Genomic DNA, 18,802 nt, shown 5'->3' with positions numbered 1-18,802 from the left:
AGATGTTGAGGAAAAAAAAGGCACGTTGCGTTTGCAGAGAATGTTTGTGACAATAAAGGGCTTTCTTTGGCTACGAAACAGGTTGAATATGAAAACATCTGAAACTGAAAACATTTGAAGCAAACTGATTTTGATGCAGAGGATGTGTAATTCACTTAGACCAAGAGCTGCTTTCCATCCTAAGGTCATAAGAGAAACGGCTATTGTGTTAAAGGGCTGCAGTGGAGTATGCTTGCCTGCTGCAGTATGTTGCCGAAGCAGCATGTAGCCGCAGTATTATCTGTGTATGTGTGCCTTCTAGGGAGAGAGAGAGAGAGCAAGGGGAGGGGTGCAGATGTAGATGGACGGGGAGAGCAAAAGAAGAGGAGAGCGTGAATAAAGGGGGGGGGGATTACAAAATGAGGGAATGCATGACAGGAAGCAGACAAAGACATTCGGGGGAGAGAGTGAGAAGGGGGTACAGCTAGAGGAAAGAGAGGCAGACAGTGAAGGAGAGAGGGAGAAAAGTATGAAGAGGAGGAAGACAAGAGCCCGCTGTGTTGCAGAGGAGACTTTCACACCCATTTTCGAATGCAGTTAGTGCTTCCTGGCTTTGTCCAAGGCACCTTCCTACTGTATATCTGATGTCTACAGTCAGGTGCTAGAGCATGCCTTTTTCTACCTGTGTTGCGCCACTCACGATATCTGGCATGCATGCATGCTAACACAGCTGCAGCCTGCTTTATCAGTGCGAAGACTCAGAGGAAAATGCAACAGGAACATCGGCCATCACTCAGGCAGAAAGTGAACAGGGAACAGATGATAAAGTCAAACAGCAGCTCGATACAGGAGCATCATTGTTACCCTTGCAGCAAGAGAGTATGTAGCACATGGCTGTGCCTGCCTGCTGTCTGTTCTGGTGAAGGCATACTTTGGGAAACCATCACTCAGCTCCACCACATGGTGAACACAAGCCACCACAAGCTCAGCAGCTCACACAGAATCCTGCACTGTGCCAGGCACTGATTTCACTCATTGTTGTGTTTGCGTGAGGTGGAGGGTTGAAGTCGCTCATGGAGAATATTATTGCTTTGATTATTTATTTACTTGTTGATTGTTTTCCTTAATTTGCACTGTTGTTGACTGTTGCAAGTTTTTAAGCAGTGACACAGCAGCTCACTTTTGGAATTTCAGCTCCAACAAACACAGCAACATTTTTATCAACGAGTTTGAACATAGGTCCATTTAGCTGACATGCATAGCATCAACTACACAAGGAGTGCCAGACAAAGCTGACACGTAACCCTGAGGTGCAATTAAATAGGAGTTGCCTAAACATTCCTTAAATGAAAACACGATAGCTCAGTTTATCATAAAGAAGTATAGGAAGGAAAGAATCTCTGCCACTTGCCATGGGAAGCAAAAACATATAGACCCTTATTATTGATACCACACATAACAGCTGGTCATCACTCAGCATAGCCAATCCATATCAATATTTGTGCAGCAAGACAGATGCGACACGCTTGTATCTCTGATCCGAGATGTGGACCATGGTGTGCAAATGGCCTTGGGCCTCAAAAAATAACCAGTGTGTTCAAGGCTGAAGCTAAACTGAAAGTGAATCCCTCATGTATTTTAAAGCACGCAGTACACTGTGGCTTCATGCCAGCCATGCAGTTTGCCAATAGTACAGAGTGGTTAGACCTGTGTGGGGATTTTACTCATGTACTTTTTTTGTTTGTTTGTTTGACCAGTAAAGGAGAAACGCACACTGTCAGTTGATTGAGTGCCAGTTACTGTATAATTATTCAGTGCAGATGGTTGGATGTTCTGCTGAGTTGAATGTTTCAGTTCCTTGTTGTCACTGTTTCAGCCTCGAGACTCATCTGTCCTCTGTGGCTGCTGCACTTTAGCTGCTTTGGAGGAACGTGGCATCAATCGGCGGAGCGATTTTGACATTCTTTTCTGAAACCACAAGGCTTTCCTCCGTGTTTTATTGTTTGCGTTTTGACAGCTTCGACATTGTGGCAGAATGCGTAACAGTACACAGCATGTGTGTGAGCGAGCGTGTGTCTCTTGGTGGTCTGGAATATCATATGTCCTTTAGCAGTTTCTGTAACAATTGCTGCCTTTTCCAGAGTGGTGTTTTCAGCCTTATGCCCAACCCCCAGTGTGGAGGACCAGGGACCATTTGTTGTCCATTTGGTCTGACCTCTACCCTGTAATCAGTCTGGCATGGTAAGACCTGCTGGCCTTCTGCAGAACGGTGTAGTATATCATCGACTGTTTTCTATAAGGCCAGTGTGAAGGAGCAACACTAGTCAAAGTTTGCTTGGCTCCACGTGGCTTCAGATTAAGGCCTCCCATTATCCTACAGGCTGCTGTGTTGTGATAAGAGCTTGTGAGGCAGCCATGTGTCTGCAGGCTGCAGGTCACATCCTTGGGGGGTGCTGTGCACAGCTCCGCTGAGAGAGTGTGTGAGCGTCCAGGAATGTGTTGATGGAAATCACAGCTGAACATATGATTGCTCCAACCTCAGCAGTCATGCTGGGGCCCACCAGCAACAATTTCGCGCATGCATGCACGCAGGCCCACACACACACACACATTCATATATACGCACACATACATGTACCCACACACATGTGCACATACCATGACATGTTTTCACTCCCTGTCCTGAAGCCAAACACAGTCACAAAACTTTAACTGACTAAAAATTACCTCGTAACTTTTACAATTGAGTGGACAAAACATCTCTCCAACACATGATGCATTCAATTAGTCGAGATATAGACTTTACCAGGTGTTGCATCTAGGTCACTTCTGACTCCAGCACATGCCATGGCTTTCAAGTATTTTGCTCCATCCCATCCCATACGTCAACCTGCCTCAGGCCAGTGCAGGAAGCTGAATTTTCTGCTGCATGTATTCTTTTATCAATTGAAATGATTTGTGTATGCATTCTTTTAAAGATTGAATAGATGGTTCCCATTGATTGGTAGTGATTTGGCACTACAGTGTCATTCTACCGAGGGAGATAAAGTATGCCAGAAAGCCACACAAACAACAGAAACACATCTGAAACTGATAAAGAATCAGAACATTTTGCTTTTGCTTTTAATAAGCAGTAAACTCTTTGGTTGGCTCTTTCCAAACATTTCATAGAGTTGTGTTCCACATACTGTATTTGCCTTCAGAGCTACAAAGAGTCTATAACCATGTATTTTACTATTTCCAATTAAGCACAGTTGTTAAAGCAGATGTGTTATAGTCCAGGAATTGTGGGCCTAAAACTTGAACAACAACTAAAAAAGAAATATTTTTATGATGATTTAAACCAGTCAGCTTCTACTGTCATTATTTTTTGTGTAGTTGTAGTGAAAAAAAAAAGCCTTAGACACTCTATAGACAGGCAAAATCATGTTTAATGTCCTATGCTTGGGTTCATTCGCCATACTTAGACTGACAAAGAAAAGGTATCAAAAGATGTTATGATAGACTCTGACTTACGTTTTCTGCAGTATGACTCAGTAACCTCTTTGCATTGGAGCGGAAAGCCATTATTTTTCTGATTTTTTCTAAGTTAATGTTAAACGTTACAGAGAGCCTAACACAAATAAACACCAAAAAACAACTCCCACAGCTTTTTCTGGTTTCTTCCAGTAAGTTTTCATATCGGTCCTACGTAAGTGAAACATTACAGCAAGTGCCTCTTTGAACCAGATAAACAAGAACTTCCTCTGCTCCTTCTATGTCTCTATCTAGTCTGAGTAGTAAGAACAAAACTTACTCACTCTTACTACGCAAGCGACAAGATAAACTCATCTCTAATGACGCTAAAGGATGTTAGTTGTGGTTGTGGCTGAATGTGGAGTGTCTGTACACCGGTCAATTCTATTGATTGGTGTGGGTAAGCAGCAGCATCAGCAGCCATGTCTGAGAAGAACAGGCCTTCGCATCTGCCAAGCATTCTGTATTTACAGCCCACTGGAGAACCGCTTGTCGAGTTCTGTGGATCAAGCCGCCGTGCTATTAGTCATGCCCACTTTTTCAAAATTATCCTCAGTCCTGGGGTCTGGACAGGCATTCCTCCAAGGTGGCCGTCCGATTGCACCACCATCTCAGGTTTGTCAGTTGGCCAGTTGGAGAACGAAATCCAGGATCTGAAAGAGATAGATAGATAGATAGATAGATAGATAGATAGATAGATAGATAGATAGATAGATAGATAGATAGATAGATAGATAGATAGATAGATAGATAGATAGATAGATAGATAGATAGATAGATAGATAGATCTGATTCTGTGCTCCAGTTTTGTTGAACAAAATGGGGTTAGAGTACAGCAGCTTTCCACAAAGCACAAATGTTAAATGTTAAAAGAAGTTAATGCCCAACAGTGACCACAGGAAACAGTTTAAAACTCAATCAAGTCATTACTTTCACAGTCCATGCTCAACTTTCATCAGCTGCAAAGACACTGTTTGTTATCCCATCCGACGTCACCTCTTACCTCACGACAGCTGGAGCGTGTCAGAGTTTGGACCTTGTTTTGAAGTTCATCCCCAGCAATGTTTAGATGCAGAGGCAGTCGCAAAATCGTCACTTCACCCACACTGCACGCTGTTTTTTGTTTATTGTCGCAGCCTCTCTGTATTAGTGGGCAGCATCCGGTACAGTGGGAAGATCCAGAGTAAATGGAAGAGTGTATGTCATGAGCAGATGAACACCCACGGCATCGTAAGCGCACATCATGCGGCCGTGCGAGCATCACTGAGCCATCGGGGCATGTGATGTTGCAAAAGGGCTCAGTGTGCACATGCAGCACAGGACTGAAGAGGACTTGAACCATAAGCTTCGAACCGCATCCAAAGGAATAAAACATCAAAGGGAAACACTGAAACACTAATTTGTGATGAATATCAAGCAACTTCATGGGATACTTCAACAGAAATGTGTTAGTCTTGTAATGCCTGTGAGGAAAGAGCCACCTCCGTGTTTTGGCTGCTCTTTTGGCATCTCGATGTCGATGTTTTTATAAGCTTTTAAGCATGTGTTTTTGGATGAAATAATTATATCTGCTAACACGCTAATGTTCCTCAGCCAAACCCACTTCATCAAATCTTAGAGGACGTCAATTTTAAGATGTTTTATTTGTGTTTTCTGACATAGCAATGGGAGGCCAGTTTACTGAGCAGTCCTTCAACTCAAACGTCCTCCAGTTAACGTGACAGAAGATAACTAATGCTTGATGGCTGACACATCCAGCGTAAATCAGCTCTCTAATACTGTTTGCCAGTAATTCATTGCTTTTTTGACAAGGGCTATGCGTGGTATGACTTATTGGCTTCAACATGCATGTGCTAATGTGCTGGAGAAGAGGCAGCTGTTGAGCCCTATCAGTATCGGAATCGGAGCAAAAGACATAAAATAAAACCACTTAGGAAAGTTTCTCAAAGCATCATTATGTTCTGCTTGCTCTCTTGATTCGCTTTAATCCCGTCGATCCACCGCGATAAGTAGGCGCCCTCCATCGAATCTTTGCAAAAACAACTAAGTTATTGAAAATCACAACACATCTCACTTCTTAGGATGTGCGGTAATCTCGCTGTGTTATGTGGGACAGTTAAGCCCTCAGTGTGGATGAGTGAGGATATTGCTATGTGTGTGGAAGGAAGCAGCTGTTACACTGGAAGAGCTGAGTGATGTGAGCAGGAGGTGACATGAGGTTTTTGCTGTGTGCAGGGCTTTGTTAACTCTTCCAGGGTCTGGGACTCAAACTTATCTGAGACTTAATTTAATAGCATAATAAAAGATTCCCTTTCAGGCCCCCTCAGCTGTCCTGGTGGTCTTTCCCCCGATGGTGACCCCAACTGTGGGTGACTGTGCAGGATTTGAACGTGCCAAAGAACTAATGAGAACTGTTTGTTAATACTTTGAAAGAAGGGAAAAATATTGTCTAAAAATGATTCATTGCGTCATAAAGGCTTGCTCGCACTGAGTCACTAATAATTTGCAGTTGCTTGGAGGTTCAGTGAACAAAGGCAGCACGCTGAAAACAGGTCTGTGAGTAAACTATTGTTCACTCACATCAAACAAACTCCCTGCTCCTCCTATTACTTTGCAATTTTCAGAATTGGACATGAGCGATCCTGACCGTCTTTGCGCTCTTTCACAGTTTTGTTTGGGCACATGAGGAACATATACTTACCATTCCATTGCTTAAAGCTCAGGAGTGCAGTACTATAGTTTGGTTGCCACAGCTGTCTCTCATCCTAAACCGCCCATTACTCCATCATGACGCTTCCTTTTGTTGGTGATTTTGCAACTGTATTCATCACATCATGTCTGTTGGGGGTGAGTAAGCTCTTCCCTTGGGATTGTGCATGTGTATGGCATTACTGTCAGCACTGTGGAAGCCATTTCACACTCACTTTAATCACTGATACACTCACATTGAACTCATCCTTTAGTATAGAGAGGGCCGGCAGGCTAACAAAACAGCTGCCCTCCGTTGCCCGTTTTCCGGGACGTACAGCGAGTGGGTGGTGTGTGTGTACACGAGTGAAGCACAGCCTGTGTGCTTTCTGGCGTTTGGAGGAATAGCAGAGGGAAAACCTTTAGTCCGAGCAGCTGGCCACTACTGTAGCTGTGAGCATAAGACCCAAATATGGAGCTGTGGTATATGTCTTCTGTATCTGGTAATGGGCTGCATAGCCTGCCCTTCCTCAGAAAAGAGGGCCAGCTGTTGAAGATGAAGGGCAACGGGGACATGTGAAGGCCTCAAATTTTGTTTTGTTAAAGTGATAATTCTCTAGAGCCATTTCGTGATACTAATATATTGTCTGGGAGATTCTGTAGGAGCGGTTATATATGGAAAATATAGTCATCAAATGCCATTAAAATAAAGGTCATAATCTCCAAAACTTTCAGTGAAATTAATCCCAGTTTTAACAGACAGCTGGGCATCTTCTCTTGGCTCTGCTGTTATCATCTGCTCTAACAATAAACTGAGACATTGGAGGAAAAAAAAGCCTCAAGCCTCCACTCCATGAAATAAATCACGCACTCTGAGCAGCTTGTCGACAAAGAACGGACCAGGAACTGCTAATGACAGAGCAATATGAGGGGCCGAAGGTGAGCCACCACCCTGCACATCTCTTGCTCACTTGGTGCTGCGTTTCCTAACCAACACTCTCACAGTGTCTCACATCATTCCGATTTTTATTACATTTTTCTGATTACAGTGAAAGAAATCTTGGAGTTTGAAGGTTTAAATTCTAAACGAGCTAATTCCTGCTGGGTCCAATTAGCTTCTCCCCACAGCTCTCACACCCAGACTGCGGAGGTCGGACAAATTCTGTGTCATATCCATTTTCATGCTAGTACTTTGAAACTGAATAACTTCCTCCTTTACACAGGATGAGGCGACGCTTGTGATCTAGTCGAGCTGTACTGCTATATACACCCATGACATGCCTTAATCCAGACAATCATCTACCAAACGCAACCTCCCAATTTGGCGGCCTATTTAAATTTCCAATCTCTCCCTCTGCCCTCAATACTGCGATGCATCAGTGTCGCTGCCTGTCTTTTCAGCCCCACCACCACCACCACCCCAGCATCCACCTGCAGGCTACAGAGATATTTTCCCATCACTCTTCAATTTCTCTATGTAAACATATCTACGGGGTCAGATGAACTGTGCTCTACAGCAGTAATAAACATTTCAAAGGTGAGCTGTCTGACTGAACTAACTTCATCTGTCGGAGGAAGCGGCACATAAATCAGTCACCTCGTTCATAACAAACATTAACACATAACTTCAAGCTCATTGCAAGAGCAATTTTAAGTAGTTTGCAGTTAAATAGCTTCATGAAGTAAGTTGATTTGTCTTCTAAACATAAATTAGACACTTAATTTATTTATTTATATTTATTTATTATCGTGATAAATCCTTGTCCAGTGTTAAAACAGCACCACACAAAGTACACAAAATGAGCATGTAGCCACAAATGCTTCGTTTCATCCAGATCCAAGTCTAGAAGTTGGAGACATCTCCAGTTGCTGGTCACAGAGCTGCTTCAGCTGAGCAAAAGCCTTGCTGAATGGCACTCTGGAAGCAGATACTGAAGGAACAGAAGACTGTATTTTCACAGGTTATTCCTCCTGGCCTTCAGGTTCAAATGTGTCACCTTCAAGTCACAAATCTCCTCCTCTGACCTTTACCACCAGTGTTGCTGTCTGTCAGAAGACTTTAGACAAAAGATGAAACCAAGTTGCGTGGCTGTAAAGTGGATGACCATATGTCCTGGAAACATGTGGTGGATTTTTCCCTTTACACTAAGTGATTCAGTGATTTGAATCTTTGGCAGCTAAGCAGACGTCCCTGCAGGAGTAAACCCACGGTGTCTTTGAAGGCTTTCTGCAGAGGTGTCCTCCTGCTCCTTCTCACATTTTTGACTCTAGTGGCCCAACCTACTAGTTGGGAAAGATGCAAGCAAAAGGATGCAGTAAGCAATAGCTTCTCAGGTCGGAGTGGGAAAATCAAAGCAACAGGTCTGACGGAGCACCACGCTGAGCCTGAACTGCTTCTGAAAAGACAGAGTGGAGAACAGCCCTGCCTGGAACTGCACCACGGAAAACACCATGTGTCACTTTGTTGCCAACTGCACACATTCTGGTGCCCGCCAGGGGCCATACCAGCACCCGCTTAGGCACCCGCACCATACCCTGCCCTTCCTCGGTGCACTTTGCTTCTGCGTGAGCAGCTGTTGTGCAATCACACACACACTGGGCTGCTCTTTGATTTCACTTCAGTGCTGAGATGATTGAGGCAGGCAAGACCAGGCATATCAGCTATGTGACTGAAAAATGGTAATAGGAGACAAGAATATAAAAGAAGACACACTGGTTGTGGCAGTGGCAGTCTTGTTGGAGAGTGGGTGGTAGATTAATGTTCCTGGCAGGCTCCATTTTGTTCATTTCTAAACATTCCTGTTTCATACTGAAGGTGTTTGAATTGTGGATAATTTTCTATTCAAAAAAAAAAAAAGAAGAAGAAGCTTTAAGTGCACTCTCATTCATAATGGGTTCTTTGGTGCGTCCTACCCACAGTAAATAGTAATTTAATTCCTCTTTGGGCATTTGACATGAAATCTCTTTGGCTCACTTTGAACTCTGTACAAAATGCTTGGAGACACAGATGTTGGATATTGCCATTGATTGGGTGTGCCTATACTGTATGTGTGGAAGTTGGTGCGTGCTTGTTTTTTGTTGGCTTTGGCAAGCTGGAAAATTTTCCAACCTAAGATCCTGTCGACAAACCTTTTCTCAACCCTCCTCTTCCCTGCGTTACTCCCGTATCCATCTCCCTCTCTTTTTTTTTTGGCCTTTATCTCGTTTGTTTCTGTTTTTTTCCTTTCTTCTTTTCACTGCTGCTACATTTGTCTGGACTTGAGCTCCTGTCAAAGTATGTTGTGCTTCTAAATCTGAAAATGAAAACATGGATTGTGTGTAATTAACAAAATTCAAATAGGAAAGTATCAATCTTTCATAAATATAAAAGCAAATGTTTGCATGTAGCAGATCCTTCTTGTAGCAATGCAATGAGTGCAAGCAAGGTCCCAACATTTATCTTGCTTTATTATTGGTGTAATTTGTCTCCGGCTCCACTTTCTATAGACTTTAATACCATTATTCAATACCCGTACTCCTGTAAAATAAATAGCTAAAAAACCACAAATAAAGTCTTTTTTTCTTCTCTTTCATGCATGCATCATCTTAACTGTCGCTGCACATCCTCTTTCACCACATCAGACTAAGCTGTCAACAGCTTCATATTGAACCAAAACCACACTCACCAAATTGGTCTTTTGTACTGTTTCCTTGTCTGTTTATCTTATCTATTAATTCCATCAAGCATACCCAGGCCTTTCAAAATTACAGAAAGGCACATAATGTAGTGCACACAAGTGTAGCTAAGAATGCATGCAATATGAATTGGGCTATAGAGATAAAAGGTCTTGGTCCCAGTTGTAACAGGAGACATGTCAGACATTCCCTGCCAGGAGTCGGGAGGTGAGGTGAGGGGGGCCGCTCAGAGCTTTTTTCTGGTACATAAAACTGACTTGTGGAAAAGCATGTCTGGGTGGCAGAGCTATTACAGATACCATCCTCTTTATGTGTCTGCTGAAGGGTCTGTACTTAAGACATTTATCACTTTCCCATCCGACTGATTTTTACAGCCTGAGTTTAATTTTTCTGCTTGTTTGGATTATGTGGATTTACATTATCTAATAAAAGAAAGAGTTTAAAGGCCCTGTGTGGTATTGTAGTATGGTGCCACCTGTTGACACACTACTGCCCAGCGTGCACTTTGAGTTTATAGACATTTATTAGATTTTTTTTTGCATGTGACTAAAAGAGTTTTGCATGTATCTGAGGCCATAAAAAGTTAGTTTACATTTGTAACATAATAAAGCATTTGCATGACTGATCGAGATTGCATCTTAATGTTGCTATGATCTGAATTTTACTTTTTGGAGCTGCATGGCCTTTTATCTGCCTTGCTTCCCGCTCTGCACCCGGTCTGCACACTGTTCTCGCTCACTGACATACTCCCAAAAAGGCAAGATAATTTATAGTTTTTATTCTGATAACATTGCTTTTAAGAGTGAAAACACAAAGCCATAACAAAGTCCAGATGGAACCAGTCCACTGCTTGTTGAATAACTGCCTTGGCTTTTCTCTCTGCACAGAATCAGATTCTGCCTTGTGCTTTTGCGATGGCTCTCTGTTCAATTGCGCTGCAGAAGTGAAAAAGATTAAGCCAAGCTGCAGTAAATTATCAACATTTGTCATAAATTAGGGGGACATGTATATAACTCAGCACCATAGACAGGCCAATTGAAAATGTATTTCATTACACAATTCAGCGTTTCGGGCCGGGTTGTGAGGTGCAGCGCAGGGCTGGGATTCAGTGCGAGCACTTTTCTGTTTGCTGCATATGCACAGGGTGCCTCAAGAGGGAAAAAAACGGTGCAATGGGGACCTCTCTTTTCATTTTTACGATTTTCCTAGAATCCTTTGGAGAGCGTGGAAAGACAGGCATGTTTATGAAGGTTTCCAGATGGTCCTGCTTGCACCCCCAGCTTTTCTTTTCAGTTCTTGGGCCATGAAGGATTAATCAAAGTCAGTGGCAAGGGCTGATGGCTAAACACTGTGGCTCACACTAACCTAGAGGAAACCTCTCGTCAACTAAGATTAAGCCCCTGGGCTACAGAACCAAGGAAAGTTGAAACCTGAGGTTAAAAAACCAAGCAAACTTGACTAAACCCCGGCCACATAAGTGCTGATAAGCAAACTGTTTAGCAGAGTGTCTGATCTCCTCCTTAGGTTAAAGGAATTTGTCTCCAACATCCAGCCAGGAAAGCAGAGTCAACCTTGACGAATACACCTGAACTCTGGTCTCCTTTGAGAGATGGGGAATTGTGCTGCATGATATTTATGGATTCTCTGTTACATGTAAAGATTTTACATGTAACAGAGTCCGTTCTCTGGCTGGAAACTGTTCTGAGTGATTAAATGCATTCTCAATGTAATACAAGACAAGTAGGAAACGTCCAGACTGCTATGATCAGGCTAAAGTCTCTCTTTTATCAGCCATTTTTAGTCTCACCATTACCGTTTTGCCTCATGGGGATTGGTGCAGATAAAAGTGCTGCGTCTGGAAAGAGGATGACAACCAATAAAAGACAAAAAAAGAAAAGAAGATTTAGAACAAAACTGTTAATTTCCAAATAAGACAAAGCTATTTTTGTTAATAGTGCGGTCCACTTTTGCCCTTCTCATAATTGTCACTTCAAACAGTATAAAGAGAAAACGATCCTGCATTTGACAGGACTAACTGGAGCAGGTGGAACAGAGGAGCTATCAAATGACAAAACATGTGTCTTGATTGGTTTGTAAAATACACAGTTGGAATTATATATTACTGATACTCAACAGTGCAATGTACTTTCTTCATTTATTTTTTCTTTATTAGATACATGCAAAAGAAACTGCCACTCTAACCCGGCTGAACAGCTGCTCCACATGGCAATGATGAACACATCCAGCATTTGCTCCACATGTTATTACACCAACTGTCAACAGAAGTCACTGTGGTCTGTTCACAGCAGCCTCACTGGTCCACCAGTCCACCTCACATCAGCCGTTCACATTAAACACCAAACAATGCAGTGTAATACAAAAGCAGAGCACAAAAATCCTCCTCTGACAACAGAGGAGTGATTTGCAACTAAAACTTTAAAACAAATGTAAGAAAACCCAGCATCCACTGAGCAATGTAAAACCTCTGAACTGACACAGACTGAGAAAAGACACATAAAATTCCAAAGTTATCGCAAAGTTTGTGGTCCAACCAACGCTCAAGGATGTTGACAACAAAAGGCCTTGATGACAGTTTTAACTTCCAGTATGTGTCATGAAATAATAGCTGCTCCTATCAAAGGACAAAATGCACTGGCATGCTTGCAGATATGTTGCTGTATCATAGGTTTGCAGTCATTTAGAAAGGAAATGTATGAAAGAGGAAGCGGTAATGTGTCAAATGTTACCTTATAAGCCCTTTTATAACCACACCAGTGCAATGATTTAAATATCATTTTTCATCCTCATCATGCAGTCCTAAAGATGCTCCTCTGCTGTTTGTGTGTGAATCTCTAACCATGTCAATAAATTTTTAGGCCTTGTCATTAGTTTTAATCTCAAGTAAACATGTGGTGCAGCCTGAGTAAACACTGTATTGGCTGAACCAGATCACCTCAGAAAGAAAACACAGGTCTTGTTTCATCACTGGGACAGGGTCCACATGCACCTCTCCTTGTATGGGTTTTCCAATAAGTGAGAAATCTACTGCCAGTGCTATGACATGCTGTCATTCTTCTACATGTTGAAGTGCAGTCAGACGGAGGACAAGGGGCCAAATGAAGCTCTGAAGATCACTATGACTTTTGCTGCTGGCCCGTCATTAGATTGTGACTGAGAGAAGGAGAAAGCGTTTGTGTTTACTGAATACAAATGGAAGCTTTCACCACAACTTAAAGTAGACAAATTAAGGTAGCATTTGTCAGCTGGTCAATGACTTTTCAACTTATAACACAATGATGTTGTTTCTTAATAGGGATTTTGCAATACAAACATCACTTGCTGTAAGAAAAAATCATTTACATCCTTGTTTCATGTCCAGTCAACACCGGGTTTTTGTGACTTTTAAGTGATTTCTTGACCCCATCAGCTTTACCACGTTGATTCAAAATCGTCATACATACCACTATCCAAACCTGCTGCCTGGATTATGTTCCCTAGCAAAGTATAACCACACTCATGTTGTGGGGAAGTGGTTCTGTGGTATGGTGTGCTGAATTTTGACAACAAATACCAGGGTCACATCCGTTGTGTGGTTATGTTTAGTGCAGCAAGGGCGCTTTGGTGGTGAAAAACAAACAAAATAAATACATCTCATCAGTATTTAATCCAGATCACTTTTCCTCCCTAACTTTAACCAAGAAACTAGTAGAATACCAACATAATTTCTAGGAGATAGAGTTACACAATAATGACAAAACAGTTATCTAATGACAGAACAGCCTCATCATCTTGATCTACACAGCACAGTGGCTGGTTACAGTATTTATTATGAGGACGTGGACGTTCGGTCTGACCGCTGGCTGCAGGTGAAGACAGGAAGCAGTAATCCATGGCGTCTCAGGGCCCTACCCGGATCTTTACTACTGCTCAGCAGGTTTTTACATATTTTTGTCAAGCTTTTCAAGTTTATTGTAAAACCTGAAGCGATTGCGTGTGCGTGATTTATAGATGCTCTGCGTATCACTGTAGTTGCAGTTCCCTCACTTTTCGCTGACGTGACGAATATGATCAGTGTGCAATGTCCATATGCTTCATAATGAAGAATTTCTAAGCTTGAGATGAGGACGGAGACTAAGTTCATACAAGACGTCCTGAAACCAGAACTTTTCCTCACTGTGGGGGTGTAATTGGAGGACACAAAGGAAAGAAGGGAGGACAGCAGGGAGAGGGAGGAGAGGAAGAGGAATTGGGACATTTTCTGTGCAGTATCATGGACTGGATGTCAGCTGATGACTGCAGGCCAATAACTGTTCTCAACTGGATTGTTTTTGTTAGTATCGGGAAAGATGCCATCTTTGAAGGCGCTGAAACTTGCAACAGTCAGTTGAGTGTTGCTAAGTCGTGGGAAAAAAATGATCTTAAAAGCTTTGGGGTTCCTCCTTAGAGCTAAATGATCATCTCCTCAAAGTTGCAGAAAATGTTTCCTTTGACTGGATTTATATGAAATTTTTCACATATTTTACATAAAGCTTCACATAAAGCTAATTGATACACACTGACTTTTAAGCCCCTGTACAATACCTACTATTTTGATGCCGTTTGTAATGCTACTGAGTGTGACACTTCCCTCAAAGAGCATTGGATTGTCCAAATCAGGCAGTTTTTAATCTTTTTTTTACTGCATTGAGGGTAAAATAACATAGCGTGAATGTGGCTCTACTCTTCCTAGAAGCTTTTGAACACTGGCAGGTGATGTTTGTTGTTTAGGTAAATGAACCTTGTCTGTTGGAGGGGGATCTGTGGGCTCGCCACCTGGGAGTGTTCAGCTGAATGGCAAAGCAAAACAGGACTGGTGTTCCAGCTGTTGAGGTCTTAAACCAAGTCTGTACCTCTGAGGTTCTTCTCGGACTGTCAGTTTTTTTATCCTGTACTGATGAACAGCATGTCATCATCCAAGTAAGGATTTGAGTCTTTCTTTACAGCAATGGAGAAGGATTTGATTAATCCACCAATGCGTATCATTTGTTATGCAGATGATACTCACTTTTCCCGCAAACCATCTGATTATCTTCCCTGCATACAGTCATGGTCTTGCTGAGGTTAAGGGATTAAATGGCAGAAAATTTTCTTCATCTCCAAAATGGAAATCCTTCCTGAACACACTTATAGCCAAGTGCTGCCAGCTCTTGGCACTCAAGCTCATCATGTTGTACCCACAGTTAAGAACCTTGGAGTTATTTTAGATCACAACCTCAATCTCATGTCCCATGTTTAAAGGCTGGCTCAGTCATCTGGATTATCATAATGCCGTGTTTACTTGCCTTGGCCGGAACATGATGACACAGCTTCAGGGCATCCAAAACGCAGCTGCTAGACATTTAGCCAAATCATGATCATATTTCCCCTCCTTTAGCTTCTCTTCACTGGCTGCCTGTCTGTTTTAGAAGTGATTTTAAAATTTTAGTCTCAATTTTTCAGACCTGACATGATATGGCACAGAGTTACTAGGCTGAGCTTCTAAATCATTACTCACCAGCCCATAGTTTGCTCTAAAAAAGCCCCGTTAGCTATTACCCAATTAAGGCTAAATGAACAAGGGTGAGAGGGTCTTTGCTGTTAGGGCTGCAGTCCTTTGGAATAGCTGACCTGAGGAACTTAGGCTAGAACTGCCTTCTTTTAAATCATCTCTCAAGACCTACTTCTACCTTTTGGCTCTGTCTTAGTTATTTTATATGTTACTGATTTGATCTGTTCGTTCATGTGTTAGTTTTGTCTTTGCTTTTAGTCATTTTACTGGTCATTTTATGTGTTGACTGTCGTCTCGGATGTGATCGTTCTCTTGCATCAGAAAAAAAGTGATACATCTCTGAATGAAAGTATTGTGCCTTAATGGGCTTCCAGATCATTTTAAAGCCAAATCTCATGCAAATCTGGCAGAGAGAGTGAAGTTGGTGTCCCGCTGAATAATAATGAATCAACAAAATGTGAATGTAGTGATCAATGCCCATGAAGGCGTCATGCACAAAGGAATCTGTGACCAAATAAACAAAAGTAGGTTGAAAACAAAAATGGTGAGAGTGAGTAAAGAAGCAAGTGCAGTGAAACAGATTTGGCATGACCAGCAGCCAAATAAACTCTGCCAGCAGAACATAGTCAGGGTTCACAGATTGGCCTTGATCCTCTCTGTGTGAAGTTTACATGTTCTCTGCCTCCTTGTGTGGGTTCTTCTTTGGGTTGTCTGTTTTCCACCCACAGTCCACCCACATGTAAGCCAGGTGGACTGGAGATTATGTGCGAGTGTGATTGTCTGTGTGTCAGCCCGCCCTGCAGAGGACTGATGATGAGCTGTCCAGGACGTTCCCCTCCCTCCTACCTCTGCGTTCTGGGATCGGCTGCTGCCCCAGATAGAGATTCATGCAGCCTGTTTTTGCCGCCTTTTGTTTTGTGTGTTTCACGGTGGAAGACTGCACAAGGCTTCTATTTTGAGCGCAGGAGGGTTTTTTTTTTTTTTTTTTTACAATGTTTTCAGGTTCCTTCTTCCTGACAGCTTTGTCTGATCTTTTTTACGAGGTGTTTTACACGCCAGCACTCCAAGTGAGAGGTCAGGTGTGACGATGAGGTAGTCCTGATTAACTGGTGAACCTGGAAATGTTTTGGGAAAAATTTTGAGGTGACAGCGGAGGGGTGCTGTGGTATGCTGAAAACTTTAAATCATTTTTGGGGAACATCAGTAAAATGATAACATGACAGCTTATGACTCATGCCCAAATATATGACTTTTTCCACCCCAAAAATGAAAGGTCAGTTATAAATCACATCTCGTACAAGATCGCCGCATCTCCTCAGATTAAACCAGCTGTAGATTTATCACTTGTTTGCAGGGATGTTTGTAATAGTAAACCTTTGTGTCTGCCAGAGCATGAGAACCACCTGAGACATACTGAAGGGAAGATTTTGATACGTATCTGGACTGTATGTTTGAAGTAGCACACTAGCGTTGTGCAAAGTGAAGACATGCCTTTTTGGTAATAAATGATATTTACTGACAATTACCACAACATTTCTAGCTGTAGTTGTAATATTGTGATTGGACTTATTCATACTGGCAAGTGGAGCGCGGACTGATGTCAACGATTTGCTTTGTTATGCTGGCTAGCACGGGAATTAACCACTGTTGTTTTAGCTAAACCAGAAGTGTGCTTCTGAACAAGGCAGAGCACACTTCTCCATGCAGAGGACTGTCAGGCTGGCTTCTCCAACTGTGTAACAAATGGGAGTTGTGAAATCTAGCACTGGTGGCAAACAGCCTACTATATGTCAGAGCCAGTGGCCCAGCTGAATCAAATCCGAGTGCAATTCCTTGTCACAACATTTTGCATGACATGATCGCTGAAGCTGACATGCCGTAGCTGCACAGGTCTTCCGATTGGAAACTTCTGTATTCTGACCAGCAAGCTGTCATATTCTTCCTAGGTGCTAATAGCATCTGACAGAAGGTACACAGTTGCAATCAGGTGTCAAAATCTGACATGCAAAGCACGCTCCTCCCTTCTCAAGCCCAATCCTGCCACTGTGCACCTCTCTCAGCACTCCCCTTCCTTTGAACGTCCCTGCTTTCGTCCTGATAAGCAGACTTCATCCCAAACATATTATATCTATTCAGTCGGGGGGATTAAGTGCAGATACATGACATTTTGGGCCATTCCAAGGACCTGAGTCAATGCATAAACAACTCCTACGCCATGTCAGGGAAATATTTATCTTTGCTCATAGAACTTCTTGAGATAGTGTCAACACCGCTTAGAGACACAATTACATTTGTGGATGGAAAACTTAAGAGTTCTCGTGGAAATAAAAGTGCATAATATGAGCAACACTGAAAATACTTGTCGGATGAAAGACTCTCATTCTGATAAGCATAACAGTCAAGTTCATATCAAATGAAAATCATGTGTCATGATGCCTCTTTATTTCATTTTTAAATCATCACTGATTCATCTTTCCAAGACTGTCTTATAGAGTAAACTGGCACAAAGAAGAAAAGATGGATTAAGATTCAGATGAATAAGTGGTGGTAATGTGTTTTTTTTTTTTTTTTTTCTCAGTAACCACAACGCTATCTCCAGGCTCAGGCCACGCCAGAAGATGCAACGACACAGAGAAGGCCTACTGTGTGAATGGCGGCGACTGTTACTTCATACATGGTATAAATCAGCTCTCCTGCAAGTGAGTTAACTCCTTTGTTTTTTGGATTCACCTGGAAAATTACGTGTTCACTGTCAACCTTTCACCCTTTACACATTCTCTGTCCTGCAGTCTTAATGTAAAAACTTTTCATGACATTTTTACCCTCATAATATTCCCCAACATCCAAGCTACAAATTTTATCCTGCTGTTTGTGTTCCTGATAGCACTTGATTTAATTCTTCTTTCTTTCAGCAGCAGCGGCAGCAGCAGCAGCAACACATCACAGGAAAATGCTGCCAGTCTGCTTAACTACCCACCTGTTGTGTATTTTAACACTAATAATGGAGTGAGGCGGTGGTGTCCTCATCCTTTTAAGTCATGTTTAGTGTACAGGAGGGCTGCACATTAAAAGCCTTTTCAAAATGTCATGAGTCACTGCTTTAGTAGTGAGCAAATATTTATGCCTGTTAGAGGCCCCCAGTGAGGTAAATAGAATCATTGCTTACATTTGAGGTCCTTGGCAGAGGGGATCAAGACCCATGTGTAAAGTGTGCTGAAGGGACCATGTATCTCAGCTTTTCAGGAAAAAAACAGGTTGACATTATCACAGAAACAACCTTTTTTTTATCTTTGACATTTACATTTTAGTTTGTGTTAGACTCGGGGTCAAGAAACATTATTTAGAACGATGTTCAGGAGGAGTTATCTTTTAAAATAAATTGTTTTCTTTCATGTTTTTTTTTCTGTTTTTCAGAAC

At 42.2% G+C, this 18,802-nt stretch overlaps 1 protein-coding gene across 4 annotated transcripts in view; it reads left to right on the top strand.

Annotated features, from left to right (window-relative positions):
- Positions 1–18,802, top strand: part of nrg2a (neuregulin 2a) — a 70,719-nt gene that overhangs the window by 36,378 nt on the left and 15,539 nt on the right. For all 4 annotated transcript variants that reach the window (XM_070983602.1, XM_070983600.1, XM_070983601.1 and 1 more), the window contains exon 4: positions 17,964–18,084. In XM_070983602.1, coding sequence (XP_070839703.1) covers positions 17,964–18,084 — 121 coding nt within the window. The remainder of the gene's footprint in view (positions 1–17,963; positions 18,085–18,802) is intronic.

The sequence above is a fragment of the Chaetodon trifascialis genome, chromosome 16 (assembly GCF_039877785.1).
Source record: "Chaetodon trifascialis isolate fChaTrf1 chromosome 16, fChaTrf1.hap1, whole genome shotgun sequence".
Taxonomy (NCBI): domain Eukaryota; kingdom Metazoa; phylum Chordata; class Actinopteri; order Chaetodontiformes; family Chaetodontidae; genus Chaetodon; species Chaetodon trifascialis.
This window is presented reverse-complemented; position numbering and strand designations above follow the sequence as displayed.